The sequence below is a fragment of the Pan paniscus genome, chromosome 3, assembly GCF_029289425.2.
Source record: "Pan paniscus chromosome 3, NHGRI_mPanPan1-v2.0_pri, whole genome shotgun sequence".
In the NCBI taxonomy this organism is placed as follows: domain Eukaryota; kingdom Metazoa; phylum Chordata; class Mammalia; order Primates; family Hominidae; genus Pan; species Pan paniscus.
The window spans coordinates 38,977,461-38,991,061 of record NC_073252.2 but is presented as its reverse complement, the minus strand read 5'-3'; the positions used below and the strand labels follow the sequence as shown (position 1 = coordinate 38,991,061).

The 13,601-nt window shown below is 39.6% G+C and overlaps 1 protein-coding gene across 12 annotated transcripts in view; it reads left to right on the top strand.

Annotated features, from left to right (window-relative positions):
* The window catches only part of TLR1 (toll like receptor 1), a 49,701-nt gene extending 43,169 nt beyond the window's left edge, over positions 1 to 6,532 (top strand). For 5 of the 12 annotated variants that reach the window (XM_055111059.2, XM_055111057.2, XM_055111055.2 and 2 more), the window contains one exon: positions 1,682 to 6,532. In XM_055111059.2, coding sequence (XP_054967034.2) covers positions 3,799 to 6,159 — 2,361 coding nt within the window. In that variant the 5' untranslated portion in view covers positions 1,682 to 3,798 and the 3' untranslated portion in view covers positions 6,160 to 6,532. 12 annotated transcript variants of the gene reach the window in all.
* Positions 6,533 to 13,601: the final 7,069 nt, after the last annotated feature.

Sequence of the window (13,601 nt, the reverse complement as noted above, 5' to 3'; positions counted from 1 at the left end):
AGATCCAAGTGCCCAGTTTAACCTATTACTTGGGGCTTATTTGTTGGCAGGCTTCTGGAGTCTTGCGTTTCTTCTCCCCTGATTCTTCCCTTGGGGTGGGCTGTCTGCATGTGCAGTGGCCTGCCAGCCCTTGGGATGGGCTGCACACACACTGTGTTTACTGAAGTTGTGTACATGCTCATTGGAGACATTTTTCCCTTGCCAGACAAGTCTTCCTAGAAGAAGGTCACATACCCGTTGAAGTCCGCCATTTTGCCTCTTGGTATGCATGCTCAAGCCTGCTTGCCCAGCTCCTGAGAGTTTGTCAGGAGGCTGCTAACCACCAGCTTCAGGTGTGTTTTCTATCTATTAGGAGACTGACTCTCCCTGATGCTGGCTGCAAACAATTATTATTCTAGAGAGACTGTTTTTTTGTTTTTGTTTGTTTGTTTTTGAGACAGAGTCTAGCCCTGTTGCCCAGGCTGGAGTGCAATGGCACGATCTTGGCTCACTGCAACCTCTGCCTCCTGGGTTCAAGCAATTCTCCTGCCTCAGCTTCCCCAGTAGCTGGGATTACAGGCACCTGCCACCACGCCCGGCTAATTTTTGTATTTTTAGTAGAGACGGGGTTTCACCATGCTGGCCAGACTAGTCTCAAACTCCCGACCTCAAGTGATCCACCTATCTCAGCCTCCCGAAGTGCTGGAATTACAGGTGTGAGCCATGGCCCCCGGCTTAGAGAGACTGTTTAACAACTGCCTGATCATCACCTGATGGTCACCTGATATTCCTGGTTGGGGGGCCCCTCTCCTGTCCTGCTCATGTCTGCCTGAGTACCTACTCTAACACTTGGGGGCAGGCAGTTATATAAATTTATATATTTTTGTGATGATAGCTATTGTTAAGGGAAAAAGGACAACTTTCATCTTGCGTGTGGTAGGTTCTGCGAGCCAAGCTCTCGCACTCATGCACGGGGTCCTGTGTGCCTCTCATCACTTTTGAATACCACGCCTGACAGTGCTGATCACTGCTTCCATGAACTCTGGAGTTGGCTAGGAGGTGGAAAGAGCCTTGATCTGGATTCAGGCATAGGAATAAGCAGGGAACCCCACTTAGGCCTTAAGACCAGGCCACTTTTGCTTCGACCTAGCTTGGCACTGCCCCAGGGTATTATTTTCATTCCCATTATTTTAGTCTGTTTAAATTGCCGTAACAAAGTACCAGAATGGGTGACTTATAAACAACAGACACTTACTTTTCACAGTTCTGGAAGGTAGAAGTCTAAGATCAGGGTGGTAGTGTTGGGTTCTGGCGAAGGCCCTCTTCTGGTTTGCGGATGCCTCCTTCTTGTATTTCCACATGGCAGAATGACAGCCTGAGGCTCTCTGGGGTCTTTTTTATAAAGGTACTAATGTGACTCATAAAGGCTCTATTCTTACGACCTAATTACTTCACAATTTTCTCCTGCTAATACCATCACCTTGGGGGTTAGGATTTCAACATAAGAATTTCACAGGGCACAAACATTCAAGCTATAACATCCATTGAAATATTGCTCCTTGTGTGAGTAGCTCTTTAAGGAAGCTGGAGAGGAAGAATTGGGAAATTTCCGGGTCTTTCAGCCAAATACAGTTAATGTCATAAAAACACCACCTTGACTTTTAACATGAACGTTAATGTCTGCATCATCTTCCTTGCTCAGGGTCTTCATGAACACTAATAGGGGTACCAGGCCCTCTTCCTCGTTAGAAGAAATCAGGATAACAGAGGCATATTGGGCACCCCTACCAAAGGGTAAGCCCAAGGAAGGCTCCAAAACCCAGATAAGTTTGCACATCTAAATTGGGGAACTTTTGTAACCGAGGGTTGTTTCTAGCAGCTAAATTATTTAGGTTCTCTGTGCTCATTGAGATATGGGAGGGGATATGTGAAGAGGAATTTGGTGCTTTGCTGATACTAATGCTCTGCTTGTCTAATGGTTCTAGGGGATTTTGAATAAGTTCCTTGTGAGAACTGGGTAGCTGTGTAATCACGGCTGAAAGGGTCTCTGGAGGTGAGGACTGCACACTCTAGAGTTCATCCCAACACAGCTCTCTCTGTTCTCATACGCCACTGGAATGCTGACCACAAAATGGTGTCTTAGCTAGAGCAGTTTGAATACTGGTACAATAGGCATAACCTAGAACAGTGCCTACCACTGCATGGAGAATAAATACATATTTGATGAATGAATGAAAAAAAGTATTCTCAATAAGAGAGAGGAGGAAACAACTCCCTTTCTCAAAACCTCCCAGTGTTCTCCACCCTCTCATCATTTTTGGAATAGAATCCCAAGTCCTTGCAATGATCAACAAAGCCTGAGTGATCTTGGCCCTAACTCCTCTCATCTTCCCTAACTCCATGCTAACATTGACCTTCCCGTTCCTTCTCAGACAAGCCAAGCTCAATTCCATCTCAGGTCCTTTATACTTGCCTTTTCTTTTGCCAGAAATGCTGTAGGTTACCCAGATCTTCCCATAGGTTACTCATTCACTTCATTTTGATTTCTACTCTAGTGTCATCATCTCAAAAAGGCCTTCTCTAACTAATCACTCAAAAATAGCCACCCCCAAGCACTGTCTCATACCTACAATTTACCCTGCTTTATTTTTCTCTACAGAACTTATCACTACAGGAACTTGAGTTTAGTCATTCATTTATTTTCTGTCTCCCCACTAGATAAAAACTCCTTGAGAATTCGGACTTTATCTTGTTCACTGCTCTATCTCCAGTTCTTAAAACATGGCCAGTAGGTGATCAATAAATACTGGTTGAATAAATAAATGGATGAATAAATGGATCTTCTGAGAGGCCTTTTATCAGGATCTAATTACCTTTTGAGTAAGACCAAAGTTAGACCCAAACCGTGTATAGGTCATAAAGGGTAATAGAAGAGCAGTCCCAATGCCACCATTAGGAACACCTCTTGAGAAAGTCATGGGGAGATGCACGTCAAAGAGTGAAAGTACACCAGTTGAGTCTTAGCTGGAGTTCTAAATAATTTTGGGAAGCTTGGGGCCAGAGAACTTTCTATGAACCCACCTGTATTAGTTTCCTGAGGCTGCTGTAACAGATGATCATTAATGTGGTGGCTTTGCCCTCAACGTTCTGGAGAGCAGAAGTTGAAACTCAAGGTGTCAGCAGGGCTGCCCTCACTCCAGAGCCTCCTCTAGCTTCTGGTGCCTGTTGATGTTCCTTGCCTTGTAGCTGCTGCACTCCAGTCTCTGCCTCCACTGTCACAAGGCCTTCTCCTCTGTGTCTCAGTTGCCTCTTCTCTTGTCTCTTTGTCAAATATCCCTCTGCCTTTCTCTTAAAAAAGCACTTGTCATTGGATTTATGGACCACCTGGATAATTTGGGATGATCTCCTCATCTCAAGATCCTTAACTTTATTATCTCTGCAAAGACCTCTTTTCTAAGGAAGGTAACATTCATGGTTTCTGGGGATTAGGACATGGTTAACATGTAGACATATCTTTTGGTGAGCCACCATTCAACCTATTACACCATCCATATTAAAACTTATTTGATTAGAGCTGGCATCATTATTTACCAATATATATACTTCTCTAGTTTTAGGCCATGTAACCCAAAAGAATGTAGCCTCCACTTTATAAGTCTGTAATAAAAAAAAGTTTAATGTCAGCCATGACTAATTTCATGTATTTTAAAAATGTATGTAATGTATTTCATCATTTCATTTTTTTTTTCTAGAATCTGTATCTGTATCAAGATGATCTGAAGAACAGCTTCTACCTTTAGGAATGTCTAGTGTTCCAAAATGCCTAGCATCTTCCATTTTGCCATTATCTTCATGTTAATACTTCAGATCAGAATACAATTATCTGAAGAAAGTGAATTTTTAGTTGATAGGTCAAAAAACGGTCTCATCCACGTTCCTAAAGACCTGTCCCAGAAAACAACAATCTTAAATATATCACAAAATTATATATCTGAGCTTTGGACTTCTGACATCTTATCACTGTCAAAACTGAGGATTTTGATAATTTCTCATAATAGAATCCAGTATCTTGATATCAGTGTTTTCAAATTCAACCACGAATTGGAATACTTGGATTTGTCCCACAACAAGTTGGTGAAGATTTCTTGCCACCCTACTGTGAACCTCAAGCACTTGGACCTGTCATTTAATGCATTTGATGCCCTGCCTATATGCAAAGAGTTTGGCAATATGTCTCAACTAAAATTTCTGGGGTTGAGCACCACACACTTAGAAAAATCTAGTGTGCTGCCAATTGCTCATTTGAATATCAGCAAGGTCTTGCTGGTCTTAGGAGAGACTTATGGGGAAAAAGAAGACCCTGAGGGCCTTCAAGACTTTAACACTGAGAGTCTGCACATTGTGTTCCCCACAAACAAAGAATTCCATTTTATTTTGGATGTGTCAGTCAAGACTGTAGCAAATCTGGAACTATCTAATATCAAATGTGTGCTAGAAGATAACAAATGTTCTTACTTCCTAAGTATTCTGGCGAAACTTCAAACAAATCCAAAGTTATCAAGTCTTACCTTAAACAACATTGAAACAACTTGGAATTCTTTCATTAGGATCCTCCAGCTGGTTTGGCATACAACCGTATGGTATTTCTCAATTTCAAACGTGAAGCTACAGGGTCAGCTGGACTTCAGAGATTTTGATTATTCTGGCACTTCCTTGAAGGCCTTGTCTATACACCAAGTTGTCAGCGATGTGTTCAGTTTTCCGCAAAGTGATATCTATGAAATCTTTTCGAATATGAACATCAAAAATTTCACAGTGTCTGGTACACGCATGGTCCACATGCTTTGCCCATCCAAAATTAGCCCGTTCCTGCATTTGGATTTTTCCAATAATCTCTTAACAGACACGGTTTTTGAAAATTGTGGGCACCTTACTGAGTTGGAGACACTTATTTTACAAATGAATCAATTAAAAGAACTTTCAAAAATAGCTGAAATGACTACACAGATGAAGTCTCTGCAACAATTGGATATTAGCCAGAATTCGGTAAGCTATGATGAAAAGAAAGGAGACTGTTCTTGGACTAAAAGTTTATTAAGTTTAAATTTGTCTTCAAATATACTTACTGACACTATTTTCAGATGTTTACCTCCCAGGATCAAGGTACTTGATCTTCACAGCAATAAAATAAAGAGCGTTCCTAAACAAGTCGTAAAACTGGAAGCTTTGCAAGAACTCAATGTTGCTTTCAATTCTTTAACTGACCTTCCTGGATGTGGCAGCTTTAGCAGCCTTTCTGTATTGATCATTGATCACAATTCAGTTTCCCACCCATCGGCTGATTTCTTCCAGAGCTGCCAGAAGATGAGGTCAATAAAAGCAGGGGACAATCCATTCCAATGTACCTGTGAGCTAAGAGAATTTGTCAGAAATATAGACCAAGTATCAAGTGAAGTGTTAGAGGGCTGGCCTGATTCTTATAAGTGTGACTACCCAGAAAGTTATAGAGGAAGCCCACTAAAGGACTTTCACATGTCTGAATTATCCTGCAACATAACTCTGCTGATCGTCACCATCGTTGCCACCATGCTGGTGTTGGCTGTGACTGTGACCTCCCTCTGCATCTACTTGGATCTGCCCTGGTATCTCAGGATGGTGTGCCAGTGGACCCAGACCCGGCGCAGGGCCAGGAACATACCCTTAGAAGAACTCCAAAGAAATCTCCAGTTTCATGCATTTATTTCATATAGTGGGCACGATTCTTTCTGGGTGAAGAATGAATTATTACCAAACCTAGAGAAAGAAGGTATGCAGATTTGCCTTCATGAGAGAAACTTTGTTCCTGGCAAGAGCATTGTGGAAAATATCATCACCTGCATTGAGAAGAGTTACAAGTCCATCTTTGTTTTGTCTCCCAACTTTGTCCAGAGTGAATGGTGCCATTATGAACTCTACTTTGCCCATCACAATCTCTTTCATGAAGGATCTAATAACTTAATCCTGATCTTGCTGGAACCCATTCCACAGTACTCCATTCCTAGCAGTTATCACAAGCTCAAAAGTCTCATGGCCAGGAGGACTTATTTGGAATGGCCCAAGGAAAAGAGCAAACGTGGCCTTTTTTGGGCTAACTTAAGGGCAGCCATTAATATTAAGCTGACAGAGCAAGCAAAGAAATAGATTACACATCAAGCGAAAAATATTCCTCCTTTTGATGTTGCTGCTTTTGGAAGTTCCAACAATGACTTTATTTTGCATCAGCATAGATGTAAACACAATTGTGAGTGTATGATGTAGGTAAAAATATACACCTTCGGGTCGCAGTTCACCATTTATATGTGGTATTAAAAATTAATGAAATGATATAACTTTGATTTAAACAGTTCTGACACATAAGGGATCCACTTGTTTCTTTGCTATAACTGAGTTCTGAATTTATCATGAAGTCAAGTGAAGCACCTGTTTTTCTTCAGTGATGTGTGTTCTAGTGTATCATGGCCAATATTGGAAAATGCCATGACTTTTGTGAATATAGCTGGGTTTGTGTAGCAGATTTCTACAGCTTTTGATGCTTTCCTCATATCCATGGTGCATTCAACTCAACTTATTGATGGCTGCTCGTTGATAATGCTGGAGACACTATGCCTGAAGGTTCCTCCCCAACCCCCCACCATCATGCCCACACAAAGGGCAGTTCAGAAGTGCTGGAAATTGTCCTTGGAAACAGCCCTCAACCAATGTCAGAAAGAGCTGGTGGATAAATATCCCAACTTTATCACTCATTTTTTGAGATAAATCAAAAAATGGGGTATACTTTACACTCTCCCTGAGTTCCCCAGTAGGATAAAATTCTGGTTGTCCACAGTAGAAATGGCTTGATTAAGTATTCTCGACTGGCTTCCTTCCCATTTTTTTCTCACTTACTTATTCCTCCATGTGTATTCCATGGGATCACCTCTGTGATAAACTACTTGCCACTGAATATTTGTCTCAGGGGCTGCTTATGAGGGAGCCCAGACCAAGAAAGTGTTCCACCTCAGTCCAAATGAAAATTCTGAGTCTGGTTTTCCATGACTGGAGATCTCGCTGAGATTCTGGTTGTATGAACTAACACGCACAAGAGCCTTTGCTCTTTTGATTAGAAGGAAGAATATAGTTGATATACGGTGCTTCTATATATAGCATCTGTCTCTTTGGGGAACTATTAAGGTAGAGCATGAGCAGATGGGGCAGTGTAAGGAATGGATATATCTGATGCTTTTCATACCCATCAAACATCCTGTCAGTCTACATTTTTACTCCAGCAGCCAGCTCTGGGCAGGTGTAGTCTTGACAAAAACCTTGTCATAACTACACCATGTATCTTTCACTTTATGCCCCATGACTTCACTGATACCACTGCATGGGATGCTTGTAGCCTGTTCAACCATTCTGATACATGCACAAACCTGGAAGCACAAGGGATAACACTACGGGATGGGAGGCGTTATATACATGCTCCTTTCTTCTATTCTTGGGTTAAAAAATGAGGTGTAATTGATACCTTTTCTCAGACAATCCCCAGTGGCATTGAGGTTTACTTACCCACAGGGTAACCAGCTCAGTAACTTGCTTTTGCATTGACTTTCCATTCTTCCTTGGTCACTCTTCTCATTCGCGTCACTCTTGAGTCCTGAGATCGCTGCTCCAAACAAGCGACCTTTCCTTAACTCAAGGAGTCTAGAAAAAATAAATAAAATAAAAAGCAACAAAAACCAAAAAGCCTACAAATGACCAGCCCACAAAGCTCTCGTCTCAGTCTCTACTTTTTTGAGTGGGAAGGAACCCAACTAACACATACATATCTATTAGCTTCTTGGCCTAAAGAACTTACAGTCAATCAGAGAACACTAAACATATCCAAATAACTAAAATAAAAATCAATGAAACAAAGCTATAAAATGGAAGTTCAGAGGTTGCTTAAATTGAGTGAAAAAAAATCTTAGAAATGATGTGTCTTTTTTTTTTTCCATTAGGTCTTGAAGGAAGACTTTAACTTTGGATTTTTCAATGTGTAATGATGAAGAATGGAAAGGCCATTCTAAACAGAAAGATAAAGAGAGCAAAGGCAGGTATACCCAGGCCTATTCTTGGACTGGTATCCCAGTTTGACTGGACCGTGAGGTTCATGAAAAACAACAGTAGGATAGGAGTGTGGAAAGTTATATTAAGACCATATTGTCAAGGATCTTGAAAGTCAAACCACGGAGTTAGAGCTTGGGGATAGAGGAAAGTCATTATTTAAACTTCTTTGAAGCATAATAGTGGGAGGCAAATTCAAACCATGAAATGTATGCTAAAAATAGGAGAACTATTGTTCTGTAATGGAATTGCAAAAATTGTAAGAACTGGATTTTCCCATTTTCTCTAGGATGATTGCACTTTCTGTATGGAACTTCAAGATTTCATAACCAAGTTTCAACTACTCAGCAAGCAGTTATGTATTCATTTTCAAGGTCTATTTTAACAAAGTCTATTTTAACAAGCTGGATGGCCTAAACAACTGAAATTTATTCCCATAGTTCTGGAGGCTGAAAGTCCAAAATCAAGGTGTTGGCAGGGTTGGCTGCTTTTGAGAGGAGAGAGGGAAGGATCCATTTCTACTGTGGACAACCCAGTCTCTTTTCTTAACTCATAGATGGCTGTCTTTTCTCTGTCTCTTCACATCGTCTTCCCTCTATGCCTGTCTGTCTCTGTGTCCAAAATTCTTTTTTTTTTTTTTTAATAAGGACACCAATTACATTGGATTAGGGCCCACTCTAATGACCTCATTTTAACTGAGTACATCTCCCAACAACCTTATTTCCAAGGAAGGGCTAATTCTGAGGTTCTGGGGTTCAGGACTTCAACATATGAATTTTCGGAGACACAATTCAACTTGTTACACCCTGTAAATCCGAAAAAGAATTCCCTGAAAGGAACATAAAGTCACTTAGAGTTTATTTAATAAACTCAAAATTTTTAGATGTTAGATCAGTCCTATACATAAATAGCTGATCTCATAAGTGGTTTTAAGGATGCTGGCGGGAGGTTGAAATTGTATTGGTGGAGTCTCCTGCCAAAGAATTCAAAGTTGGAAGATGAAGAATTCAGGCCAAAGTATGATAAATATCAATGAAAATAAGAGAGATTTCACAGATAAATGAGAGGAAGTATTACAGAATGGGTAAATATGCAAGCCCTTAATCAAGTCTGGGTTTCAATTCTAGCTCCGTCGTGTATTTGCAGATGATCTTGGACAAGTTACTTAAACTTTCTAAGCATAGATTTCATTATTTGTAAAATATAGTCTTAGAGTAGCTAGCCAAGACCTTTAGATTTCCAAGTATAAATGAAAAGACTGGTCAAATATGTTTCCCAAACTACAGTTTTCACATAGCGAGCTTTCCAAGTGGTACTGTTGAAGCCCTTTCCCTAGGACCTAGGTCAGAGGGAGCACACCCCACCCATCCTTCTTGAGGGTAAATGAAACTCATAATATACCAAAACCTCTCTCCAAAATGCTCTTCTAATGTATAACTCCTCTCAGTCTCTCCAATCCCCTTTATTGGCTAGAGATGGGTAGTTAGCAAAGGTCACAAAACCAGTTATCTAGTCTCACACCTCACTCAGGGGACCTCCACCAAAATTGAGACTAACCTAGTTCCATTTAATCAGCCTGCTATACTAGCGAGACTGCAGTGGGATGGGCATTTCATATGGCAATAATAGGAGGGCAGAGTAATTTGGAGATATATATATATATATAAAATTTGAAAATACTCATGCTCTTTGATCTGTCAGTTCCACTTTTAGGAATTTATCCTAAGGAAATAAGTTGAAATGTGAACAAATATTTATTTATAAGTATGTTAACTGTGAGGTTATTAGCAGCCATGGAAAATTTGAGACACTCCAAATTTCTAACAATGGGGGAATGTGTTTAATGACATATTGTACAACCATTTAATATAATGTATAGGATTAAGATGGTAAGTTTTATGTTATGTCTTTTTCACTACAATTTTTAAAAGAATGTATAGGGCCTGGTGTGGTGGCACAGTTTCTGTAATCCCAGCAACTCAGGAGACTGAGGCAGGAGGATCGCTTGAGCCCAGGCATTCGAGGCTGCAGTGAGCTATGCTTATATTACAACATAAATAAAAAGCATAGGATACAAACGTATATGTACACTATGATTTCAACTAGGTTAAAATATGCATAGAAAATGGTCTAGATGAAATATGAAAAAATTATCACTGCTTGCCTACAACTGGTGTTTGTTTTTGTTTTTATACTTTTCTGTACTTGAAAAATTTACAACAAACAAATAAGGAAATCGGGCTTAGGAGACCAAAAATAGGTCTCTCCCTGTGGAACAGTAGAGAATAAATAAAGGTTATAAAGCTGGGCTTTGTAAACCAGCATGCTGGGATTAAATCCTGGCTCAATTTCTCTGTAGAAGAGAAAAGAGAGGGCACAAATCCTCTGTCCATAGATGAATTCCTTCACCCTTCCTAGCCTCCTTTTTCTCATCTATAAAATGGGCATAATACTGGTACCTCTCTCATATGGTTGTTTTAGAAATCGGTGGTACAATGTGTGTAACTGACTTATCTCAGGGTCGTGGCTATTCACTCTAGAGGTGGCAGACACAGTGGGGAGGAGAAGCATCTCGGACCTCCGCCTGAATTTTGCTTCTTCCACCTTCTTCTAGTGACTTTGGGTGGTTATGTACTCCTTCTCTGCTTTATTATTGTGGAGACGTAAAATGAGAGTAATGGAAATACCTGTCTCATACTATTGTTAAGAGGATGAAATGAGTTAATACATATAATGTCTACAGAACAGTTCCTGGCATTAAGCAAAAGCTCAATAAATGTTAGAGTTATTATTATGTCATTATCATCATTCTTCTTGTCCTTATTATACCAACAAATATGGAACTGGAGCTGAAGTGCTGATCATGTTTCATCTAGATTATCCCGGGCTTTCTAAGATGAAATAAAATCAGAAAAGAGACAAAAGTTAGAGAAAAACTGGGAACAGCTCCATGTTAAACAAGCGAATGAACAAATGAGGCAAACAAAACAACTAAAAATGGCAAATGGGGAAATAAGAAACTGGGAAGTAAACTGTTAGCAAATATCATAGATAAAATTCATGTATATCAAGAACTAATAGAATAAAATAGAAAAGCACTAAGATCTCCATTGATATGTGGGCAATAAGCATGGTCAGCCCAAAACAGGATCCAGTTAGAAAACAAATTTATGAAAAAATTCAACCTCATTAATGCAGCCCAAGTGTCCCCAAAGTTTCTCATTTTTTGGGTTACCACTTCCTTTTCATTTTAAGTAAAATGACTCAAGTCCCCAACCCCTATGTTTACAGGAAAACAGTTCCTCCTGAGGATTTCAGAGAAGAGCTGGACTTCCTGGCTGACTCTTACATTCTCTTCTTCTGAACTGCTTCTTCTGGTAGCTCCCTGTCATTTTGGACAAGCTCGCACTGCCCTCCTTGGCTCTTCTGGAACTGTGTGATGGACTTCATCCTACTAGGACAGAGTCGCTTCTTGAATTCCCCAGATAAACACCCACCTGTGTGAATGACAAGCCTTAATAAAAATTAATTGTCAAAATTAATCAACAAGGTCCCAAACAAGATTGAGAGCCAGGGGACAGAAGTGCTACCGGTAATGATATAGTCACAGGCAGACCTACGAGGATGTTCATCTTTCCTCTAAGTCAACTTGAAGTTACAGCGCTTCTTAGAACTTAAAAAGTTTGATAGCCCCTTACCCAAAGAAATAGAAGCATTGGAAAATATGTTAAAGAAATTTCTATGAAATTAGAACAAAATGACTTATTTTGCAAGAGAAAAAATAAGTAAGAGCCTAACTCTGGGAAGTCCACATCCATCTAATAGGTGTTCCAGAATCAGAAAAAGAGATGAGGTGAAGATGTTATAAAAAAAAAATAATAAGACAGAGAAATCCCACTGAAGGACATGAATCTCCTAAAAGTACCCAGCAAAACGAACAGTTCAAAGACCCAAACCAAGGCACTTTCTCTTGAAATTTTAGACCATCAGGAACAACAATAGTAAAAGCTTCCAGAGAGAGAGAAAGAAAAAAGAAACCAGGTTACATACAAAGAATCAGAAATCAGAATAGCCATGCATCTCTCAGTACAATGCTAGAAGCTAGAACTTATAGAACAATACCTTCAAAATTGTATAGAAAAATCATTTGCAACATATAACTTTATATCCAGCCAAACAATCAATCAAATATGATTCATGACATGTAAGTTCTCCCTCCAAATTAACCATCAATGCATTCTTTCGGGAAACTACTGGATGATGAATTCCACTATAACAGATAAAAACCAAGAAAGAAGATGCTGTGCATCCCAAGAAACGAGAGATCTAATACAGCAGAGAGGAGCAACAGCTTTCCAGGATAGCAACAACAGCTTTCCAGGATAGCAACAACTCAAAGTCAGAGGATGTCAGCTCTGCAGAAATCCAATGCATGCTGGAGCAAAATGACAGACAGTAATTTGAGAGAGGTGATTATTTATTTGATAGATTTCATTGTATTACATTTTTTGACTTGAGAGCTATTTGGGAATGTGAGGAAAATTATCATAGAAGCATTGAAAACTAACAAAACAAAATACAAGGCAATTATTAACTACAAGAAAACCAAAAAGCATAATCATAGATTGTAATCATAGTGTATAATGTAGCTTTTAGTGAGGCCCAACATTACATAGATCATAATAATGTAAACACTGAACATCAATTTAACCAAAAGTAAGAGTTCATATATAAACCTCTGCAAAATATTGCTCTTTTAAAAAGTAAACCATTGAGGCCTGATGCAGTGGCTCATGCCTGTATTCCCAGCACCTTGGGAGGCCGAGGCGGGTGGATCACCTGAGGTCAAGAGTTCAAGACCAACCTGGGTAACATGGTGAAACCCCGGCTCTACTAAAAATACAAAAATTAGCCGGGCATGGTTGTGCGCGCCTGTAATCTCAGCTACTTGGGAGGCTGAAACATGAGAATCGCTTGAACCTGGAAGGCGAAGATCACATTGTTGCACTCTAGCCTGGGCGGCAGAGCTAGACTCCAGCTCAAAAAAAAAAAAAAAAAAAGAAAAGAAAAGAAAAAGAAAAAAAAAGTAAACCATTGAGTTAGATAAATGCTTTCTTTTTAAATCAGATATAAATGATACCAGCTGCTGTAGTGTGCTGGTAAATGTTTAACAACAGATTCGCAGAAAAAGAAAACGCTTTGACAAATTATTAACATTTTCTTCTTTACTTTTGTAAGTCTAGAAAATTAACAAAACAATAACTAAAGTCCTAATTTGTAGCTTTTGCCAATTTTATGGTGTAAATACTCCTACCATGGTTGATTTCAAGGTACCAACATGACATCGCTGAAGGTGGAGTTGGAAAGAGAAGTGCAGTATACCATTCATTGTAAAGTGTTTCCACCATACAGATACAGTAGACAAAAATAACTCCCAGAACATAATGATGGTAAATATACAGTCAAATAATTAGGAAGTGATGAGTTCTGAGTATTTACTA